At 38.6% G+C, this 24,508-nt stretch overlaps 2 protein-coding genes across 2 annotated transcripts in view; one reads left to right on the plus strand and one right to left on the minus strand.

Annotated features, from left to right (window-relative positions):
• Positions 1-9,897, minus strand: part of mfsd14bl.L (major facilitator superfamily domain containing 14B like L homeolog) — a 36,497-nt gene extending 26,600 nt beyond the window's left edge. The window contains exon 1 of the mRNA XM_018259227.2: positions 9,199-9,897. Within this exon, the coding sequence (XP_018114716.1) occupies positions 9,199-9,273 (75 nt within the window). The 5' untranslated portion in view covers positions 9,274-9,897. The remainder of the gene's footprint in view (positions 1-9,198) is intronic.
• A 1,880-nt stretch (positions 9,898-11,777) lies between these two features.
• Positions 11,778-24,508, plus strand: part of LOC108714819 — a 45,289-nt gene continuing 32,558 nt past the window's right edge. The window contains exons 1-7 of the mRNA XM_041584676.1: positions 11,778-11,926; positions 14,184-14,481; positions 17,543-17,619; positions 19,269-19,341; positions 20,445-20,487; positions 22,757-22,835; positions 23,911-23,999. Of these exons, the coding sequence (XP_041440610.1) occupies positions 11,778-11,926; positions 14,184-14,481; positions 17,543-17,619; positions 19,269-19,341; positions 20,445-20,487; positions 22,757-22,835; positions 23,911-23,999 (808 nt within the window). The remainder of the gene's footprint in view (positions 11,927-14,183; positions 14,482-17,542; positions 17,620-19,268; positions 19,342-20,444; positions 20,488-22,756; positions 22,836-23,910; positions 24,000-24,508) is intronic.

Here is a 24,508-nt window from a genome sequence, read left to right on the forward strand (position 1 = left end):
AGCTAGAAATGTATTTTATTATCATATGTTGTTAGATCACAAAGAGCACAATCCACGAATACAACTGCTCTATGAATCAGAAAAAAAGCAAATCAATCCGATTTTAGAGAAGGACCTCATAAACTAAACTTTGTGGCTACATAAGCTTCCATAATTTTGCCCATTGATAGTATGCCATCAGGAGAGTTTCAGGGGATGTTGCCCCCTTTACCCACCCAGCGCTTACCTCTTTCGTGACAGAGCAGATCTTTGGGGGGGGGGGCTGTATGGCTAGTGTAGAAAGCAAATTTCAATTTAAAAAAACATAAAATTGGTTCTTAAAGGTACTAGAGTCAGCTTTCTGACATCCCTATTAACCTGACACACGGTCACCTGAGGCAAATTTCTCCCCTTGCCTCATGACAGGAGCGGCCCTGTGTGCCTTTCATAAACCACGAAGGAGATCCTGTGGAGACAAAGCACAGCACAAGCCCTGTACTTACTGACTATATAGGGCATGTGTTATTTACAGAAACTCGTTGCACAGGAACAAATAGTGCTCCACATAGAGAGCAAACACATGGGATTTGTTAACTATGTGCCCGCTTGAGCCATAAACCTTTGAGTACAACAGCTCTACATCCTAAGACATACTAAAAAGGGAAAATGTTACTCTGGGTTTTCCCTGTACAGGTATAGGACCTGTTATCAAGAATTCCGAGAAATAATTCCAAATTCTTATCTATTGTGTTTGTAAAGCAAAATTATTTCTTTCTTACATTATATAAATTATTTAAATATTTGTTGCCATCTGCCTTGGAATTCACAACCACAACAAGCAGTCATCAGCCATTTTGTGGACACTGTTATTAAGATAAGCTTTGTAACACCTGTAAAATCTTGTTTATGTGCCAGTGGGAGACTTGATGCCCATGCCTACTAGCTACAAAATTATAGACTATGAGCAGGGAGGGGGAATGTGAGGAGGGCATTGACATGTAGGAAATGCAAAATGGAAAGTGAAAGTAATAGCTTGCCCCGCCTCTTTGCCTAAGGAATAGAGGAGGGACGGGCAATATATGATTGACAGCTGAAATCTTTAAATGTGTTTAAAACAGGTAGGGATGTTTTAATGAAAAAAAATTTGGGTTTCAAGTTTAATTTAAAAAGGATTTTTATTATACAGCTTTCTATGTCTGGGTGACAGGTTCCCTTTAAGTCTACTTGATTAATATGAGAGATTAAAATGAGTCTATGGGAGACAGCCATTCTGTAATTTGGAGCTTTCTGGATAACTGGTTTCAGGATAATGGATCCCATAACTGTACTTTGAAAATTAGTAAAACAGAAAGGATACCTGTAATGAGACATATGTGGCAGGAACCAGAATTGAAAAAGTTTCTTTAAATCATAAAAAGGGGTTGTTGAACTTGAAAACAGGTTACGCATGAATTTGACCAAAAAAAACTCCCCTAAAAACCACTATTCAGTAAGTTTCATGGGGTGAAAATGCCCATCCATTGCAGTCCTTTACCCTTTGCGTTTTCAAGCAGCCAACAGAACACCCTGTATACCATTGCTCTAAAAAAGGCAGGTTTGGGACACTACAACCACTTTCTTGCTCACATCTGTTATGCCATATTATTAAAAAATGTACTGATATTTCCTCAGCAAATACAAACACAGTAAGAAACAGAATAGAGTCTAGTGAAGAGCCAAAAAAAGCCAGCAACAAATTTAGAAATAATTTAGCATATTGCTTTAATGTTGGGTACACATTTACGACTATGGCAGATAAAAGAATGTAAAGAAAATCATGTTTTGAAATATATTGTTCAGTCAGCCTCCCTTGCACAGCCCATCGGCTAACAGGGTCCACATTAATACAGTATGAATCTGCTCATATTCAGCAATCTAATCTCTTCACCTCTGAGAAAAGATGCATTAGTAAGGATTAACTAGGTTTAACCTGAGCTTATGAAACGACTTCCAGTTCTATTTTTATATCAGGATAAAAAAAACGAATTAAATGTAAAACGAAGGAGGTTCGAAAATAGGTTTCTTAAATATAAATTAAAGGACTTTTATCCGGAAACAAAATTAAAAATCTTGCATTTCAGAATTCTTTATTTTTTTTAACTGCAAGATTGAAGGTGAAAAGTAGCTTGACGAACGGAACGCAACCACACTGTTAAATGAAAAGAGGATGAGAAATATGTCACTTTGATGAAAATTCTAACACTGACTACAGTTTTGGCACATATTCAAGAGAAATCTGCCTAAGCAAGTTGCTGAAAACAATGCTAGTCATAGTAAATTACTTATTTTCTGAGCGACATTTACAAATCCTTCATCAAAACAGCATGGTAGGTTTTCTGGGTAGCCAAGCCCATGGAGTCAGAAAGACAACACATTCCAGCAAAATATATTTTTGAAAAACCCATCCAGGGCCAGATTTACATATCGGGCGCCCCTAGGCCCACTGCCGTTCGTCACCCCGTGCCCCCCCTTTTTTTCATGCAAATTTTCATAATCGGGACCGGAGCAATGTGGATTGGGCATGGGAAATTTACAAAATTATTGTATCTTCTGCGCATCTCCAATGTTTTTGAACCAATGTGGGTGTGGTTGGACAGCATGCCGCCCCCTAAAATCCTGCCGCCCTAGGCCCGGTCCTAGGTGGCCTTTCCACAAATCCGGGCCTGAACCCAACCGAATTTTGCTTAATTGCTGCTTACACTGCAGCACAATATCCTTAATGTCACATTCACATTAGTGACTCACAGTAATTGATACACTGGATAATGTACTGGAATGACCTGGCACAACCAATCGACAAACACTGGTGAATATTGCCTTTAGAGGAGAGTCAGAAACAAAGCAAAAATAAGAGGAACGCCACCTTTAAAACAGAAGGTTTGCGATTGTTCCTGAAAACAAAGTCTAGCATTAACTCAAGTGGAGTCATTTTGGAAACATTTGATACTGTATTCACATTGTCTTTTTTTATGTTAGCTTTCATCATCCCCTTTTTGTTACAAAAGCCTGGAAGATATGCAAACAAACAAAAATGTACTTCCATACACCTAAGTGTGAACTACATTTAACAACACTCCTAAAATTAAAAATTTCCCTCATGTGGGTTTTATTCCTGAAGGAGAATAGTAAAAAAAAATATGTTATAATGTACTCAGTAATCTCATAATCGTATAGTTAGCACATCATGCACTGCTTATAAGGTTACCAGAGTTTAAAAAGCCACACTGATTGTATTTATCTTTGGAAGTAATGAGGCCACCTGCTAATATCACCCCGAACATCACCCCATAAACAGAGCTATGACCTACATATCATGGACTTATTATGTTCCAGAAATAGCAGAACTAACTTTATCATCAGTTCAGGCACAGTACAGAGCCCACTACGAACCACAATTTCCTTGCAAGGCAACTTCGGTCGACTTTGGAAAAAAACTTAGCGCTGTATATGTTTTCCCACCAGTGATTTACATTATTGTAGGTGGGAAAGCATTTGCAGTCGCCCACGGAGAGCTAAGATTTATCATGGGCAACTAATCTGCTGATGTGCCTTTGTCCTTATTTCCTTACAGCAAAAAACAACCTAAAGTTCAGTTTAATAAATGAATCCTACACAATGCAAATACAAGGTACTGCATGGATGGAACAAATGAAAGTTGGTTGTTTATTAGTTCATGCCTTTGTTAAAAGGTTGTAGAAGGAACACACCGGCACGCAAAGCTTGTAAATGCAGGGCAAACCCTTGCCATTTTTTAATGTGGAAGTGCAACATTTCGGGACTGTTCGGCCTGCATTTACAAGCTTTGTGTGCCAGTGTATTCCTTCTACATATGTATTGAGAGGTTGCCTTACCCCCCATCACTGAGCACCAAGCAACATATAATAATGGTGTGCGGTAGTGATGTGAGGGGCCGACCTGATACCCGCGGGTCGGAAGGGTTCGGGTCAACCTCGCACTGCTCCTCGCGCCACCTTCAAATGCTGGCTTCCGGTTTTATAGTCTTGCGTCTGTTCACCACGCCCCTTTTGTGATGTCATTGTGACATCATCGGTGGGGCAGGGCTATAAAAGGACCCCTGAAGCGCGGGTGCAGGCTGGAGCAGGGCGGTTTAGGGTCGGTTGCGGGTCAGGAAACCCCTGACCCGCACATCACTAGTGTGCGGGTGCCCACCTGCAACGAGTAATCTGTTAAGACTTTGGCCTCTTCTCTAGCATTAACTGGTAAGATTAAGAAAATATTTTTCAAACAACACTAATATCATATGGTTTCTGAATCAGTGAGTTGGGGCAATACTGCTTCAGACTCACAGGAATAGGGGCAACCGAGCCTTGCAGGTCCCTCAAAATGGCTCATTAACCTAGACAAACCACATAATATTTACCTAGTTTTTATTTGTATGCTGAACAATTCCTTTAAAGTATGCACTCATTTATAAATGGATTGTGCAAAACACAGTCCCAAATGAAAAGCATTGATTTACAAATTAACAATTTCTGAGGAGTCAGAGCTCCAGAACCTTGAAAATTATAAAACAAACAGTCTGAACTATGGTTCCACTATTGTACTGAGCATGTTCAGTGTTATATACATACAGACCACACAGTAATAATCATGTTTTATACCTGCACCACTCTTGCGCTACATTGCTCTACCATGGCAATTAATCAGAGCAGGTTACAATCATATTGGCACTAGCCAAAAGTTCCTTGGAACATGTACTTAAAAGAACAGCATGACCAAAAAAAATGGTGTTTTAAATAATGAAAATATCATGTACTGTTGCCCTGCACTGTGAAAACTGATCTGTTTGCTTCAGAAACACTATTATAGTTCATATAAACAAGCTGCTGTGTAGCAATGGTGGAAATTGAAAAAAGGCTATATGGCAGAGATTAATTTGTGGATAACAGATAACACCATTATGTTCTACAGAGCTTATCTGCTGTGTAACCTGAGCCTTTTCTCCTTTGAATGGCTGCCCCCATTGCTACACAGCAGCTTATTTATATAAACAATAGTAGTGTTTCTTAAGCAAACACTGCAGTTTTACTAGTGCAGGGCAACACTGCATTCTATTTTTAATACTTTAAAACACTCATTTTTTAATGTTATGTTTCCGTCAAGTAACTTGCAACAGTGCATTGATAAATGAGCCCTCCAGCCAATTAAGCAGTTCTAGAAGTCAGAATTGGAAATGTAGGCAATACATAAGAACATACATGCCATCACATACAACAGCAATTTAAAATCTTTACATTATGTAAAGAACAGGTGTCCTTGGATATCTCCTTTAATCAGCACATATCGATATTTAACAATGATTAAATTTACCATTTTCCTCATTTCTCCACTTTATCTAAAATGCAGTGAATTTATGGTTATTGTGTTTAATAAAAAAAACAGAGAACCATATCTTTTTCTCTTCCCTTTAACCTGCATTCTTTAAAATGAATATTTTAGAAAATGTGCTGTTTCTTTTCTCTCCAATGGCACCAGGGCCATTTTTACGGAGGACTGTGTTTTTAAAGGGGTGGTTCACCTTGAAGTTCACTTTTAGTATGTTCTAGAATCGCAAGTTCTAAGCAACTTTTCAATCTATCTTCCGAATTTGTTTTTTTTTTTTTTTATATATAGTTTTTTGAAAATTATATACCTTCTTCTTCTTCTGACTCTTTCCAGCTTTCAAATGGGGGTCACTGACCCCATGTAAAAACAAATGCTCTGTAAGGCTACAAATGTATTGTTATTGCTACTTTTTATTACTCATCTTTTTATTCACACCCTTTCCTACTCATATTCCAGTCTCTCATTAAAATCAATGCATGGTTGCTGGGGTAATTTGGACCCTAGCAACCAGATTGGCAAACTGCCGAATAACTCAAAAGCCACAAATGATAAAAAAATGAAAACCAAATGCTAATTGTCTCAGAATATCACTCTCTACAGCACAGTGAAAACTTAACTCATAGGTGAACAACCCTTTAAGCAGATTAAACATGCATAAAAATGTGAAGTTGCTTTGCTTTGTACTTAAACTTTGGGCATGAATATGTATTATCTAAGGCCAGGGCTAGACATTCCTACAATGCCACAAGAGATTACAGAAGGTTCTGCAGAAGGTCCTGACCTGTTGCCTGCCAGCAGTCACATGAGAAGCAGCTGAGCCACTGTACAGGGAGTACTCCAGCAATAATGAAGGGATTTAAAATAATAAAAAAAAAAAAAAGACAAAGTTCCACTTGTAGAAATGTTCTACTTGTAGAAAACTTTCAAAAAAACTACTACCTGGGGTCATGAGGAAAATACCAAATGCATTGATGCAGTAAAAGATGCGTGAAATGCACAGGGAAAATGTATTACATATTTGAAAGTCATTACATTACCACAATCGCCTCATTCAGTGTAGATTCTTAAAGAGATAGTTCATCTTAAACTTTTAGTATGTCATAGAATGTGCTATTTTAAGCAACTTTTCAACTGGTATTAAAGGTTTTCTTCTCCATGTTTTTGATTATTTGCTTTCTTCTTTTGACTTTCTCCAGCTTTTAAATGGCGGTCACTAACCCCGGCATCCAAAACACTACTGTTCTGGGAGGCTACTTCTTATCTCCTGTCTATTTTTTGGGCCAAAAACTTTAATTTTTTGTGGGGAAAAAAAATAGAATTTTTTGAGATCTATTATACTTCTAATTATATTTATTATGCTGCAAAAAGCCAGAATCCAAAAACCCGCCATCTCAGACCAGTCGAGGTCATGTATAAGTCAATGGGAGATGTACTTATTCCAATTTGAAGTTATAGTGGTTTGAACTGGGTTTAACTGAATCGATTTTATCAGTTTTTTCCCCGTTTTATTAGAGTTATTTTTATTAATAAAAAAGGCAAAATCGGGCGTGGGAGTTTGGTCGAGCTTTTTTATTTTAATTATGAGATAAATTTGGATTTTAGTAAATAACTCCCTGAGTATGATGTAGGGAGTGATGTTCTGAAAAAAATTTTTTTTGAGTTATTTATCTTTTTATTCAGCAGCTCTCCCATTTGCAATTTCAGCAATATTTTTGCATGGATCCAAATCACCCTAACAACATGCATTCATTTGAATAAGGGGCTGGAATATGAATAGGCAGGTGCCTGAATAGAAAGGTGTGTAACAGAAATAAGCAATAACAATAAATGTGTTGTAATGTGTTTTTAGATGGGGTTTAGTGACTTTCATTTGAAGGCTGGAAAGAGTCAGAAGAGGGCAAATCATTTAAAAACAAATATCAGACAATTGAATAGTTGCTTAGAATTATCCATTCTATAACATACTAAAAGTTAACTTAAAGGTAAACCACCCCTTTAATACTGGTCATCAACAAAGGCCGAAAAAATCTTACTTGAGAAAGACTGCCTGTCACTGTCGTTCTGAACCCATGAGAGAACAATGCCAATAAAAACATTTCAGGTGCAGCATGACTCAAATCACTTGCCACTGATGTCAACGGTAAGCAATGTGTAGCAAATTGCAAGCCATGTGATGTCAAAGGTAAGTAATGTGCAGTACATTGCAAGCCATGTGATCAAAAATCCCCACATTCCATTACATAGCCCTAATGGAAAATAAACCTTCCTTATTCTTTTCATATATAAAGTAAAGTTTGAGACCCACAAAGAGATTATGTACCAAACTGCTAGCCCAGTCTGGGTGTACAGAATTACTCGACTGTGAAGATCCATGGCATTTTCACCCCCAGATTGTGACGTAACATGACTAGACACACACACACACACAGGGATTTATTAACCCAACCAATCAGCAATTACTTTTGATCAAAGCGTAAGTCAGAAATATAAGCAAAGATTTGCTTAGATGCTGCGGTTAAAGTTAATTTAAAGGCAAACAACCCCTTTAAGTTTTTTTTTGTGGTTTTTTAGTTATTCTGCAGCCCACCAGTCTGCAATTTCAGCAATCTGGTTGCTATGGTCCAAATTACCCTAGCAATCATGCACTTATTTGAATAAGAGACTTGTATATGAATAGGGTAAATGAATAGGGTCTTAATAAAAAAGAAGAGTAATAAAAAGAAGCAATAACAAAGCATTTTTTTTTAGATGAGGTCGCTGACTCCCATTTGAAAGCTGGAAACTGTCAGAAGAAGATAATAAATAATACAAAAACTACAAATGAAGACCATTTGAAAATGTGCTTAGAATTAGCCATTAGTGTAACATACTAATAGTTAGCATCAAGGCGAACCAGCCCTGTAAAGGTGGCCATAGACGCAAAGATCTGCTCGTTTGGCAACATCGCCAAACGAGCGGATCTTTCCCCGATATGCCATTAACAGGCATGGCTATATCGGGGGTAATCTGATTGTTCGGCCGTATGATCCGATTACGATGTGCAATGGGCTCCGGCGGGATCGGTCTGGTCGAAATCAAACCTGACCGATCGACCAAACGACCGATCTCCGCCGGATGAAAGATATCGGCAAATGCCACACATGATCCGAAAATCGTATGAATCCTCGATTTGTACGATAGGATCTGTGTGTCTATGGCCACCTTTAGACAGATGGTGAGTGGCAGCAGTTTGACTACTTTCAGTGGGACATTTTTGTTGTTATGAACGGAGCCAGATTAACTAGATTAAATGGCAGGTGTGTCAACTCTTACTATTTTTTTAGGAATCACCGATTTGTCTGCATTTCACCCAGTCACTAAAAGTAACATTCCAGTCACATCCCGGTCAGAATTTGCACCCAAATTTTACTGCCATTTTAAAAAGCATTTAAATGTGACCAAAATCCAACAGGCAGAGCATGGAGTGTGGTTGGGACAATGGACTGGGCTTTTTTTTTTTCTAAAAGTGACTTGAGAGACTTCTAAGTGCAGTGATATAATGTATGAGCTATCTGTTAGGCTACTGGAAGTGACCTCAGAGCTCCCTAGCCTAATAGATCTGGCTGGCAGCCTCAGGCCTTCAATTGTCATAGAATTCCTAGGTCTTCGCTAACATTCTTGGAGCATACAGTGGAAGGAAGTTCGGTGACTCTAGCAATACATTGATGACTACACTAAGCCAGATGTCAGAGTGGTAGAGGTGTATTTAGTTCTGTACACAAATCACCTGTTGGCAGACAAGGACTAAATACAATTTGTCAGTAATTTAGGAAAGAGTGCAGGATTAGCACTTACCGTGCCCCCATCTTTCATGAAGATCCTTTTGACCAGCATGATCCGGCTGGGCTTCTTTTTCTTCTCCTGGCTCATCTTGTTCTCATCATCTCGGCCAATGGGAGCTGAGGCCACCGAGGCTCGGGTGACAACCAGGGGGCCCCCAGCTCCAGCCTCCTGAGAGTCCAGGGTTGTGCGGCCGAGGACAGGCTGAGTCGCTGCTACACCTTGAGAAGAGGCCGGGTATTCGGATTGCTCTGCACTGCCTCTTGTACATATGTGCCCGGGCAACGTATATAGGGGGACCGGGTACAGGTGGATGCCCTCGACTGCCTTGGGAGTAAGTGCAAGCTCTTGGGCCACCAGTGAGACAGGATCTAAGAGTATCGGGGAGAACGCACTATGGGCAAGAATAGGTGGATGGGCTCCCTCCGCCCAATGTTTGGCTGCGTCTGTGGGCTCGGTGGGGAAGCAGCCAATGGGTATGGTTACCAGATGTCCTGCTGCTTCGTCTCTCGTTGCTTCTTTACCTGCCAAAGCTTCCCGGTCACTTTCATACAAGGGTTTGCCGCTGCCTAAACACACAGATGGACCGCCAGGCTGACAGGCAAGTCCGGAGGGAGGCTCGGGCAGCTGCTCTCCGGTGCCCTCTCCCGGCTGCCGCTCCACCTTAAACGAATCCAGAATCCAATCCCGGCCAGGCCGGACCCACTCGTACACACACACTCACACTCACTCACACACTCACTGACACCGGCACACACGGCCTTCCGCCCCCAACCTGGCAGCAGCTGCGCACATACAAACCGGAAGCGCGTCACTGACCTACCCAGGCGGCTTGGCTTCGCCGCTCGGCTTTGACTGCAGCAAAGTCAGTAGGGGGCGCTAACGATACCGCAGTGTGATTGATCCGCCGCTGATGCGACGTCTGTCATTAGCAACACGTATAGCAGGAGCAAGAACATTACCCAACTTGTGGGTGTTGCTAAGGGATAGCGCGTGTGTAAGCAATACAATACCTAGACTCCTGACGTCACACAAGAAATACCATAAGGTGTTCCTTCCAGCTGTTCCTGAGCGCCTACCATTCCAGTACAGCAAATGTATTTATTGTATAGTTCGGCAACACCTACAATACATCCTAGGCGAGCTATAATACAGTGCGTGCCATTACCCACATATCCACACAGTATGGGGAATACTTATTGACAGGCGAGTTAAAGGGGCGGTTCACTTGTAAATTAACTTTTAGTATGTTAATCTAATCATCTTTGCAATTGGCCTTCTTCTTTTCTTATTTATAGTGTTTGACTTATTTGCTTTCTTCCTCCAGCTTTTGGGGGGGGGGTCACTGACCCCATCTAAAAACACTCTGTAAGGCTACAAATGTATTGTTATTGCTACTTTTTATTCTTCATCTTTCTATTCAGACCTCTTCTATTCATATTCCAGTCTCTTATTCCAATCAATGTATTGTTAGAAGGGGCATATTTATATTAAGGTATCCGAGGACCTGTGCCTAGGTCAGAAGGTTTTGGGGGGCGGCTCTCGCGTGAAGTGCCGGACTGGCCCAGCGCGACACCAGGAAAAAACCCGGTGTGCCCCAACGCTCATGGGCCCCTGTGGGGCCAGATCCCCTCCCCCAATGCTAGTTTTTTTTTAGATTTTTGGCGATGCGCAGTGTGTGTATGCGCACCAATGGGGCACCGTGTACGCATGCACACAGAGGGGGGCGCCGTATGCAGATGCGCACTGAGGCTGCGACATGCGACGCGTCACAGTAGGGGGACAGGGGGCCTGTATTGGAGTCCCGGTGGGCCCCGGGCCCCCTAGTCCTAGTCCGACCCTGCTCAGGTGCCTATAAATATATTTTTTAAATAAAAAAAAGATCACCCGGGCTGACATCACAAGCAATGCGTAGGGGGCGTATTAGGTCCGATGCCTAGTGCAGCATTGAACCTAAATACAGCCCTGATGGTTAGGGTAATTTAGAACATAGCAACCAGATTGCTGATGTTGCAAACTGGAGAGCTGCTGAATAAAAAGCTAAATAACTCTAAAACCATAAACATATTGCAAATTGTCTGAGAATATCACTCTCTACATCAGTGATTCCCAACCAATGGCTCGTGAGCACCATGTTGCTCTCCAGCCCCTTGGATGTTGCTCCCAGTGGCCTCAAACCAAGAGCTTATTTTTGAATTACTGACTTGGAGGCAAGTTTATGTTGCATAAAAATCACAGATTCTGCCAAACAGAGCCTCTTGTAGGTTGACAATCCACGTAGTGGCTACCATATGGCCAATCACAGCACTTATTTGGCACCCCAAGAACATTTTTCATGCTAGCGTCGCTTCCCAACTCATTTAACATCTGATTGTTGCTCATGGGTTTAAAGGATTGGGGATCCCTGCTCTACATCATACTAAACGTTAAGCGAACAACCTCTTTAATTAGTTTTCCCCATGGTATTTCAGCCAATTACTGCTCGGTGGGGAGGAGTTGTACGAAAACAGCTAGTTATTTATATAGCGTCAACACTTTGTTCACCAGTCCTTGCCCTAGCAGAGTTTATAATCTAAGATCCCTATCTATTCATGATGGGCCAGTTCATCAGGACACCATTAACCTGCCTGGGTGGTTTTGAAGTGTGGGAGGGAAGTTGGGAACAGGAGTACTCAAAGAAAACCACACAAACTCCATCTTTACATGTAGTGCCCGGGCAAGCATCATGCTCAGGAGAATCCAAGTAGGTGGGTGAAGAAACCAATCAGCGCAGGTGTACTGCTGCAAGGTGCTTTTATTGAATACACGACATGTTTCGAGCTTAAAAGCTCTTTATCAAGTGTGAAAAATTGCTCTGTGGTACGCCATTAAATACAAATACAAAACTCCACCCCACACATCAAATTGGATAACCAGCTACTGCTGGGAGGATTTTACAGCCTAGCCAGTCAAAAAACTCCAGTCCATGTTTTTGTTAACACATCAAAGTCCATATCAAAGTGTAATGGAATCCATCCACATTATACACCCAGGTGTACTGTGCAAAGTCTTTTTCCTTTAAAATCAAGTAACAAAAATTAAAAACAGTTAAAAACATTAAACACATGAACCTCAGCATTACCATGAAATGGTCTGCTCAAGAGTTAGTTGCCCGAAAACTATGTATCTACTTTCTTTCCCTAGAGAGAAACATTACTGTCTACTTTAAATTGCTACATTTATTTCAAACCAACTGCTACAGTACTTTATAACAAAATATCTTGCTGTCAAAGCATCTTACCAAACTGTAGGTATTCAGTTCATATTCTGGTAGCACTATCTGTCAAGAAAAGAACATTAATTAAATTCACCCTACTATAGGAAACAGGCTATGCTCCATTTGTCATTCAGACCTAAAGGATCCAGCGCACACAGTTTCTTTATCCATAGTGCTTCCCTTTGTAAAAGTAATTTCTTGATGTTTTGGCCAATACTCCTTAATGATAAAAATTTGGGTAAAAAATGTTCGCAACCACCATTGTTTAGTTATAGAAGAGGGTCTACTATAAAAGATATACTATGCCCCGCAGAACCAAAGGAGGTAAAAAGAATGGGTAGGATCTTTAAGAGCTCCCTAAATATAGGAACTTTCCCTTGTCTAAATTGTATTTGCTGCCATTCGATTATTAAAGGGGGAGTGGTACAACATCCAACTAAAGGCTTTAATATCAAGTTACAACACTATGCGACGTGTAACACAGAGGGTGTAGTGTATATGCTGAAATGCCCATGTGGAAAAGTCTACGTAGGGCAGACATACAGAGCAATTAAAGAGAGAATAAAAGAACATAGAGGGAATATTAAAAACTTTAAGGTAAATACATACACAGATACCCCAGTGTCTCGACACTTTAATCAAAATAGACACAGCATGTCACAATTGAAATGGTTGGTGTTAGAGGTGATTCAGAGACCACGGAGGGGAGGAGACATCAAGAAATTACTTTTACAAAGGGAAGCACTATGGATAAAGAAACTGTGTGCGCTGGATCCTTTAGGTCTGAATGACAAATGGAGCATAGCCTGTTTCCTATAGTAGGGTGAATTTAATTAATGTTCTTTTCTTGACAGATAGTGCTACCAGAATATGAACTAAATACCTACAGTTTGGTAAGATGCTTTGACAGCAAGATATTTTGTTATAAAGTACTGTAGCAGTTGGTTTGAAATAAATGTAGCAATTTAAAGTAGACAGTAATGTTTCTCTCTAGGGAAAGAAAGTAGATACATAGTTTTCGGGCAACTAACTCTTGAGCAGACCATTTCATGGTAATGCTGAGGTTCATGTGTTTAATGTTTTTAACTGTTTTTAATTTTTGTTACTTGATTTTAAAGGAAAAAGACTTTTCACAGTACACCTGGGTGTATAATGTGGATGGATTCCATTACACTTTGATATGGACTTTGATGTGTTAACGAAAACATGGACTGGAGTTTTTTGACTGGCTAGGCTGTAAAATCCTCCCAGCAGTAGCTGGTTATCCAATTTGATGTGTGGGGTGGAGTTTCGTATTTGTATTTAATGGCGTACCACAGAGCAATTTTTCACACTTGATAAAGAGCTTTTAAGCTCGAAACATGTCGTGTATTCAATAAAAGCACCTTGCAGCAGTACACCTGCGCTGATTGGTTTCTTCACCCACCTACTTGGATTGACTGATTACTTTGTTTTGGATGGAAACAAGGGTTTGGAGACCAGAAATCTTTAAGAAGGGTAAATATACCAGTTTATGTTGACTTTTGAATCATGCTCAGGAGATCAGCTCTGAAAGCAGGCTTGCAACCCACTGAGCCACTGTTCATCTTATTGATAGCTAGGCTTTTCCCTATCTATGTGAAAAGAAGTAGATAGAATGACTTTTGAGCTTGGTGAAAAGAGCCATGCCATTCATAGTAAATACTAAGGGGCTAATTCATCAAAAGTTTTTATACTCAAGAATATTCCTTGGAAACTCAAATAGGATTTATTATAGAATTTCAATTCAACTTAAGGAGGCACTCTATAAAATAGAGGACGCCGACAACAGGCCTAAACGCAATAATGTGAGGATATGTGGCCTGCCTGAGAGCATTACAGATGATGAAGATCCACCTAGAGACATTATTCTGCGCCAGAATTTTCACCAGTGTGCACAGGAGGTTCTTCAGAAGCTGGGACTCGCTGACTCATCCTCACAAACAAATTTGCAAAACAAGCTAACCCCCTTATGGAAGGAAGCTAAGGCTGGGTCACCTAAACCAGGGTTAACACCTTATACGGTGCTGCCGCCAGCCTAGCCTTGACATAATTTACTTGGATTATTTCTCTGTAGCTGATGTCTCCTCCTATATTACACTTGTTCCCTATTCATTGGTTACATAATGCTTTATGAGGCTCCTTCACCCAGATAGGATGAATCCGGAGCTATTTCATATGTACTTCAAATAACCCTACACGATATCTTGATTAACCACCTCTGTACTCAAGGTTTTGCATTTTTGTTAATGTTGTGTGTTTTTTCACTATGCTAAACAATCCCAAACCAAATCAATGCTCCTTAAATTCTATATTAGGAAGGCCTTTTATTCCCTCTCGTGAGACTACCTTTACTATACCCTAGGGGTATGGGGATTCAGTCTAAATCTCTTGAACTGGGTCAAAGCCTTGTACCAGTCCCCTACCACTATGGTGGCTATGATAGGCTTCAACTCCTCCACATTTCCTATCTGTCGAAGTACCAGACAGGGTTGCCCCCTTTCCCCAGTCCTTTTTGATCTCGCTATAGAACCTTTGGTGTTAAGCCATTAGATCTGATACCAATATCTCTGGACTAGAGACTGGGGGTATACACCATAAAATCAATATTTTTGCCAATGATCTGACCCTGATACTATCTAAGCCTCTCATGATATTGCCTAATCTGTATCATCTATTCATTAACCATAATAAAACCAATATTAATCTGATTTACAATGTAGTCAAATTGCTTTAGTTAATTTCAAATTCCAATGGCATCCCCATTATATATTACTATTAGGCATAAACTGATACTTTATATAAATACAATTACCCATCAATGTTTAAATCTCTTAATGTATTACTGGAGAAGTGGAGCTTGTACAACATTTTATAAATAGGTCGCATTAATTCAGTCAAATTGACACTTTTACTGAAGCTGTTATACCTTTTCTGGACACTACCCGTGCCTATTCCAACAAGAGCCTTACGCAAATTTGAGTCCCACATTATACGCTTTGTTCGGGGTGGTAACTTTTCCAGAGTTAATTTTCCTCCCCTTACTCCCCAGCAGCACTGGTATGGTGCTTACCCTCCAGAAGACCCTCTTGGGCTAGCTTGTGCCTTCAACTAACTTTAAAGGTATGGAACTAAATCTCTAGCATTGCACTTGGCCTCGATATTGGGCATTCCTCTTTTTTCCTCCAGGGATAAGCCCTGGAACCTTTACTGGTGGACACAAAATAATATGTTACAGTTCCCTTGTCTGCCCAGAACTTCTCCCTTGGTCAGCATCCGAGTAGAGGAGTGCTCCTCCTGAAGCGAAAGGTGGTTGTTAGGCAGAAGTGTGAGCCGAGACCTTGAGTTTTGTTCTGGGTTTTGGGATACCATACGTTACAGTACCATGTTTTATGTCTGGTGGTCCTGTCCTAATGTTCAGAGATTTTGGTTCAGGATTTACACTATGGTTCATTCTATATTCGGCATCTCTGTCCTCAAGCTTCCTACCTCTGCTCTATTATGTAAGAAACCGGATGAGCTCACTCTCACAATTTCAGTTGTTTATGGTGATTATGACAGCTGCAAAAATGAACAATCGCCAAGGCTTGGAAGACTAAACAGATTCCGATTGAACCTCTCAAAAACAGAATTGACTGGACAATGGCCCTGGAAAAGATTAAAAGTATTTTTTTTTTTTTTATAACTTGTTTTTATTATACGATAAAGTATAATCACATGAAGTAACTGCACATATTTCTATGAAGCAGGCATTATAGTGATCATGATATACAGTTCAAAACATTTAAAAAAAACTTTTCAAACAGTCAGCTCAATTAAGGTGAATAGCATGGGGGGTGGGGTCCAACGAAGATTAGTTTGAATAAGAGGTTAGCAATCTGTTAGTCTGATGACCTCTGGGAGGCGCAATGTCAGGCTGTAATTGTTCCTGTTGTAGCGTTGCTAGATATTGGGATGATTCCATGACCAAAGGGAGGTCCTTCAAGGCTTCCATGTCGTACCATGAGGTGTGCCTAAAGGTGTAGACTGTGAGGCATTTGATTCGTTGTGGGAGGTGTGTTATGTAAGTTGACCAGGTATTAAAGAATTTAGATGTATTATGTTCTTTTTTAGTAGAGGTTTCCAGCCAGTCCATATGGAAAATGTAGTGTAGTTTCTGTTTAACCAACAGTAGTGGTGGAGGTGTGATTAAAAGTATTTTAATGGACACTCATAAGAAATTTCTTACAGTTTGGCAGCCATGGATTCATTATAGATATGGGAGGGATTACACTCCTTTCGTTGTGACAGAGCCCTCTCTTAGCATGGCCATACATTTAGCATGAAATGCTTGCACAGCAACAAGCATTTCACTGCATGTCGTACTATGTATGTTTGTGTATGTGACAAATAAAATTTAAATTTGATTTGAATTTGAATATGGTAAAAAACCTGTAAACGACTCTCAATAGACTACTGAGCCTTTGCTGTTCTATTATGGTCTGATATATTTAAGTGACGGTAGGATTCCCTATTATTATGTCAGTTACTTTGCAGTAACATAATCTCACAATTTATTTTACCTAATAAACTTTTTTTGTTTAGAAATGTTTATGGGTCAAATAGGTTCCTGCATTTAGAGAAGATTATATGTACTTGCTTTTCAAGTACATATAATCCACAATGATCGGCTGACCCAGCAGGATCAGATATCCCTTTAACTTGACTTGTATGCCATTTTCAACTGGGAACAGTATATGCAGATTTTATACTTTACTGGGCGGCTTTGTGTACACTGTCATAGCAACATCAGGCAAGTAAAATAAACCACAGATAAAAGCTCCTGGTAACTGTGTTTAATATTAATAAGGCCTCGCTTTATACTCTAGATGTGTTCTACTTCCTAGGAGATAGCAAGGGCTGTAAAGGTGTTTAAGGTTATCTCTTTTGTCAGGTAGGTAGCACAAAAAAGACAAACAGGAAAACACAGGATGCCTTCCTTTTGGAAACTTCAAATAGGATTAATGAACTGAGGCAATACATGTTTTTTAGATCGTAAAATATGAAGAAGTAATAATGTTGATTGTTTTCATTTATTTAATTTAGTTTAGTTGCAAGAAGATGGCTCTGGCAAGTGGTCACTGGGTACAAAAAGATGTTTTAGGAGACCCTCCAACTCCAAGGTAAGTTATATTTCTTTAACTATTGTACTTATGTTATGTGCAGTAGCTAGATATATCAGTCCTAAAGTTGCAGTGTAAATGTATATGTGTATATATATCTTGCTGGCCATAATAACTGAAGGAGGTTTTTCCCACAGATTTAGAATATAGTGCTATAGACATGTTACAATCTGCCAGAAGTTGCCACTTCCGGTGCTTCTGAACTCCAAGTGTACCAGGCATGGTGTCTGTGCACTAGGATTGTGACTGATGCTCAGGTTCAGCTTGGTAAAATACATGTTGAAAGGAATATAATTACGTCTGCAGATTTCAGTATAATGTAATAGACAACATTTAACTTACAGAGAAAGATAACTTATTCTATAACTTTCAAAGCCGCTCTAAAATCTGAACACTGTCCATGAACAACCAAAAAATGAAAAGGCATCATATACATTATAATATACACTTTTAAAGGCTGTTTTGCTTGTTTTATATAAGCTCCTTTGTATCTATGCAGGCTCCCTTATAGGGTTCCTAGGGAGCCACTGGACCCAATTTGCATAGTTATATCCAAATAAGCAATTTAATATACAACAGTTTTTGTGTTTAGTTGTGATAAATCGGGTTCAGAGCCGACACATAACTTTATACCATCTTATATTTTATGACTTTTTCCTTTACAAAATAGAACTGTTCCTGCAAGAATTATTTTCTTGCTGATTCTGGGCAATCATATAATCTATATCAGTTACACAACTCTTTATGCTCCGTCTGCTGCAGTTCCATGTTAAGGGTGCCCCTTTAAGCCTTTGTCTGCTTCATACATGGTGCATGGTGTGCTTATGTATAATTGTATGCATGCACCAATTTGAATAATTTGCATTGTCATCTTTAATTAAAGCTCAAAACAATGCTTTATGCAGTAATTGTTTAGACAACCTATAATGCTGCAGAAATGTAAGGCTATGGACACACACGTAAACTTTCGCAGACTTTAGCGTAATTTGCCATTGCCTAAGATTGCGTATTTATGCAGCGGTCAGCTTTTTTTAAAAAAAACCACCATGGACCGTGCCAAAAACGCAGCAAAAATCTGCATGAGTGTCCATATCCTGAAGATGGGCAGATTTAAGATGCTGATTCGGATCCTTTAGATCAATTCAGCAGCTTATCTGACCATGTATGGGGCGTTCCGGCCGGGCACCCCGACCAATATCTGGGCGAAAATCAGCCAGATATCAGTCAGGGAGGTTTGATTTTTCCCTGTGATCAAGGACCGCAAGGACCTGTGTTTTGACCCTTGCCTGTCGACTAGTGTATTTGTGTGTGTGTATAGGCTTAACTGCGTTGTTCACAATTTAGTATGATGTAGAACATTTATTTTAAGATGGGGTCAGTGACCCCCATTTGAAAGATGGAAACAGGCAAATCATTCAAAAACTATAAAGAGAAAAAATGAAGGCCAGTTGAAAAGTTACTTAGAATTAACCTTTGTATAACATACTGAAAGTTAATTTAAAAGTGAACCACCCCTTAAATATTTACTATAGACTGTATTTGCAAATGCTTGTTTCACAACTAAAGCAAATAAATACAAAAATAATTTAAAATGTAGTATTCCTTTAATTCCGTATAAACGATCTATTTTTTTTCTTCAATCAACTTAGGCATGGACATGCACTAGCAGTTGCTGGAAATATTGCTTTCATATTTGGAGGTTGTGCCACGAGTAGATCACTGGTAAGTAAATTCAAAATCACTGGGCCTAATTTATCAATCCTTGTTAATCCCAGTACCAATTTTATTTAACAGTAAATAATGTGTCAATTATTAACACTTTCCAAACAGTCCAGAAAATAGGGAAAATTAGAGTGAGAATACTTCTGAATCCCCTGTATTATATTTAATACATCTTCCCTAGTACTTTACATAAAGTTAAATACATCCTGACCAAACAATGCTTTGTCCCTGCTGAGGGTATAGATACAGGTGACTCCCTAAAATTATGTTGACAAGTCTGTAAAGGGGAACTGAAATAATAAAAAGACATTTCATAATTCTGTATATTGTAAATTTATAATTTTATGTAAATGTTATTGCAAGCAGAGAACAGCAAGGGAATCATAGATATTCCAGTTTCAATTTGAAAAACTAAATTTTTTTTCAAGGTTTTATTTTAAGTTTAAAACCCTTTAAAATTGGATTTTGAGTTACTAAACCCAACTTTTTTTTCCTGTTGCAAACAACTTATCCATGTCATGAGTCACTGATATGGTTTAACAAGCTAATTGCATAATGAGTCACAGATTTGGGATGCCTGACAGCAAAACAGCGTGGTTAAGTCTGCAAAGGCAAAAAAATGTGGGTTAAGGGGGCACAATAAAAATCAATTTATATCTCACAACTATATGAAAAAAAATTAAACCTATTTAATACAAAGTTAAGGGGGCACAATAATAATCAATTTATATCTTATAACTATATGGAAAAAAAATTAAACACTTTTATTACAAATTCCCTGACTGGGGGATATTTAGAGCTATAACAGTTATGACAGGGATATATTTATAAAACTGTTGTAAAGGCTGGTGTACAATACATATACCAATAGCTGCCTTGCATAAGGAATGAACACTTTGCATTGAGCATGCAGAATGAATCCATTACAAACAGCTAATCTGCATATTTATACAGTTATTTATTTTCTTAAATACCAGAATAAAACTGTAAATGATGCCGTTAACCCAAAAACTACTGTTATATATCACAGAACGTGCCCAAGGCATGTATATATAAACCATATGAGTTTGGTCACAAATGACATCAATTTTTTGTTTTACTAGGATGAAGAGCCAATGTATCTCAATGATTTCTACATGTTGTCAAGTAAGCTTTTGCTTGGATATGAATATATCTGGAGTTATTTCCAAGGAGTTAAAGTAGTTACTGTCACTGACCCATGGAAATATGTTCTTTGTAAGCTGCAATCTATACGACAGTCCCCTAAGAACATAGGAAAATGACTGACTACACAAATACACGTGAGCTGGAACAGTATGGGAGCAAACATTACCAATCTGTTTGTGGTCTATATGCTTTAGATAACATACATTTAACAAGTCTTTAACCATGACATTTCCTTCTTGAAATAATAGTAGTTTCATGAAGGTACATACCTTTGGTTTTAATCAGTAGCTCTGCTAAGGGAAGTTACTATAAGTGAGAATCAACTCGTTCACAAAAATAGCATTTATAACTATATTCTTTTTTGGGCTTTCATTTTACTTTAATTCCCGGTTTAATTTTTATGCATCTTTATCACATACTGGTACCTTTATGACAAGTATTTTTCAATGTGAAAGTCCCATTCAGAACAGGCATAAACAGCATCACACCCTTAGGGGCCGATTCACTAACTTCGAGTGAAGGATTCGAAGTTTAAAAACTAAGAATTTCGAAGTTTTTTTTGGGCTACTTCGACCATCGAATGGGCTACTTCGACCTTCGACTACGACTATCGAAGGATTCGAAGTAAAAATCGTTCGACTATTCGATAGCCGAAGTACTGTCTCTTTAAAAAAAACTTCGACCCCCCTAGTTCGCCTTCTAAAAGCTACCGAAGTCAATGTCCCCATAGGCTTGGCTAACTTTTTTTGATCGAAGGATATTCCTTCGATCATTGGATTTAAATCCTTCTAATCGTTCGATCGAACTATCTGCGCTAAATCCTTCGACTTGGATATTCGAAGTCAAAGGATTTTAGTTCCTAGTCGAATATCGAGGGTTAATTAACCCTCGATATTCGACCATTAGTGAATCGGCCCCTTAATGTATATTTGTGTGATGAACAGTTTTACAATACAGAAAAATTCACACAGAGAAAACAAGCACTGTATTAAATTATAGTAAGTAAATAGGTATAAATAGGTATAAATATACAGGATTAAGTTTCACGTGATAAAATACACTGTAGGATGGAAGTCCCTACCCTGTAGAGCTTACAGTCTAAATTAGTAGATAACATAGAAGCACATATAGGAGGGCAAAGTTGAATTTGGAATATGAATTTGTTTTTGAATGGGTTCAGAGAAATTCAGGGATGGAAATCCAGAGGTAAGGAGCAGCAAGAAAAGTTTTAAGATGAGACTTGACAGTTGGTGTAGATAGTGTAATAAGATGGTGGCTTTGAGATGAGCAGAGGAGATGGGCAAGAACTCAAGTCAAGTGAACAATTGTAGTGAGGAATAGAGGAGTGAGCTTTGAATGTTAGCAGAAGGATTTTGTATGCTATCCTTGGGTTGTTCACCTTCCAACACTTTTTACAGTTTAGTTGGTTTCAGATAGTTCCCCAGAAATAAAGACCCCTCTGGGAGGGGGGGGGGGTCGACGACTTTTTAAACTGTTCTTAATTGATACATTTAGTTGATACATTTCTTATCTTTAGCCCTGCTGAGCAGAATCCCTGAGTTTCATTAAAGCCAGCTGTTAGAATTGATACAATGGGTACTAATACTACAGAGAAGCTCCTGAGTCTGCACCTGAATTACTGAGCTGCCGACTGAAACACCAGAGACAGGAACACTCACCTTTTAATTTAGAATTTGGAAAAAACGGTAATTGGAAATTGATTAAAAAAAAGGCTTTATTTCTGGAGAACAATCTGAAAACAACTCAACGGAAAAAGTGTTTTTGGTTTGGGAAGAAATGTCATGAGCTCCATTTTAGTTAGGTTCAGTTTGAGGTAGAGTTTGATCTAATGATGAGGATCCCGGTCAAACAATCCGACTATGTCAGAGGCTTATGCTGGCCCTTAGGGGGAGGACTGCATCTACGTGTTAGATTAGTCCTTGCCTGATAGAAATGTGGCTACATTTTACCCATATTTCTGTCTACACCTTAAATCTGGCAATGTAACCTTTAACCTTTCAAGTCAACTAGTAATGGGTGCACAAAACAGTGTTTCTGCTGACACAAGATTGTATCAGTCATAGGTGACTAGCTTTGAAACTGGGTACCTCCAGGTTTCTACTGTATGTAACAAATTAAAAATATATGCCAGGGGTTCTTCTATTATTACAGTAAATAATTTACTCAAAGTGTTTCATGGCTCCACCCACTGTAACTGTGAGTGACTCCACTGTGTATCTCTTTACAGTTTCTCAGAGTGATTTAACATGGGAAGTTATCCCACAGAATGGTCATATCCCTTCTCCAAGAGAAGGACATTCCATGTGGTAAGTACTGGATGAAATCTGTCTAAAATAATACCAGTATATATTCCAATTCTTGTTTATAATTTCTCAGCAATATACAAAGTTTTGTCTGAAGTAGAAGATACAAATGTTTATATTAAGGACCTAAACAAAATGTAACTTTGCACCAGAAATCCCATAAGTGTCATATTTATTGCTACTGGCTCCAATTCATTGATAAATTGGTATGTAGCAAATTTGTTTATATTTGTAATATATACGTACAAAGTCAAGAATAAAGCATGTTTTTCATAGTTTTTACAAATTCTATTCGAAAATTAAAACAGCTTGAATGTTGAAAAAAAAACTGCCCCTCGATTATAGTAACAGTCGCTACCGAATGTTTAGGATTTTCAAAATTTTTATGATTTTTATGATTGCTTAAAGTTCAAAGTTTGAGTTCAGAAAACTTTAATTTTTGACCACTTTTCACTGCGATTTTCTGGAGTCACAGAAAAAGCGTAATCTTGCATTTTAATAAATAGGCCCCACTTATGATGAAAATAGTAGGAAAATGCTATACAGATATGGAACCTGTTATCCAGAATGCTCCTGACCTGGGGTTTACGGATAATGGATCTTTCCACAATTTGGATCTTCATACCTTAAGTCTACTAGAAAATCATGTAAACATGAAATAACCCCAATAGGCTGGTTTTGCTTCCAATAAGGATCAATTATATCTTAGTTGGGATCAAGTACAAGATACTGTTTTATTATTACAGAGAAAAAAAATGTGGATTATTTGGATAAAGTGAAGTCTATGGGAGACAGCCTTTCTGTAATTCAAAGCTTTCCGGATAATGGGTTTCTGGATAACGGATCACATACCTGTACATTATTGTTAGGGAAAGAGCGGATGCATTTCCGCTTATTCCTCTCCATTGCAAAGAATCAACTACCGAAGTAGCAGATATCAGATACATCTGTTTATATATATATATATATATATATATATATATATATATATATATATATATATATATATATATATGTAGCAAAACTTCTTTCATGGATCTTTCTGATTTCTTAACATGTATATATCTAATATTCACAGTGTTGTAAAAAGAAAAATCTATTTATTTGGAGGCCGGTCTGAACAAAATGCAAATGAAAGCCTATCAGGAATGTATGCATTTGATTTGGGTAAGAAGGAATTTGCGTGACAAAATGTTACCAATGTTATAGCCAAATAATTTATAATTTAATGTTTTTCAGATGATTCAAGCAGTAAAATTGATATGATTATTTGATCCCTTCAAAAAAATATGAAAGTAATATTTATAACAAATACTTGATTATATGTAGGGATGGGCACATTTTTTCGCCAAAAAAATGACGCCCATAGACTTGTATGGCGGCGTGTGTCAAAAAAAGAAAAGACACGCGTCAAAACAATTTCGCCGCACGACAAAATTTTTTTGACGCCCATAGACTTTAATGGGCATCTGCGACATTTCGCCAGCGGCGAATTTTTGGCGAAACGAAACGGGTCAAATTCGCCCATCCCTAATTATATGTGGTTTCATTGTTCTATTGTCGTAGTCTCTTCCATAAACCTATTTTACTGCAGAACCTGTTCCAATGTTCCTTATAATTTTGTAGCCTGTATAAAACCTGTTTGCCCACCCCAGTGGCTTTCAATTATGTGTGTA

Source organism: Xenopus laevis, chromosome 1L, assembly GCF_017654675.1.
Source record: "Xenopus laevis strain J_2021 chromosome 1L, Xenopus_laevis_v10.1, whole genome shotgun sequence".
Lineage (NCBI taxonomy): Eukaryota > Metazoa > Chordata > Amphibia > Anura > Pipidae > Xenopus > Xenopus laevis.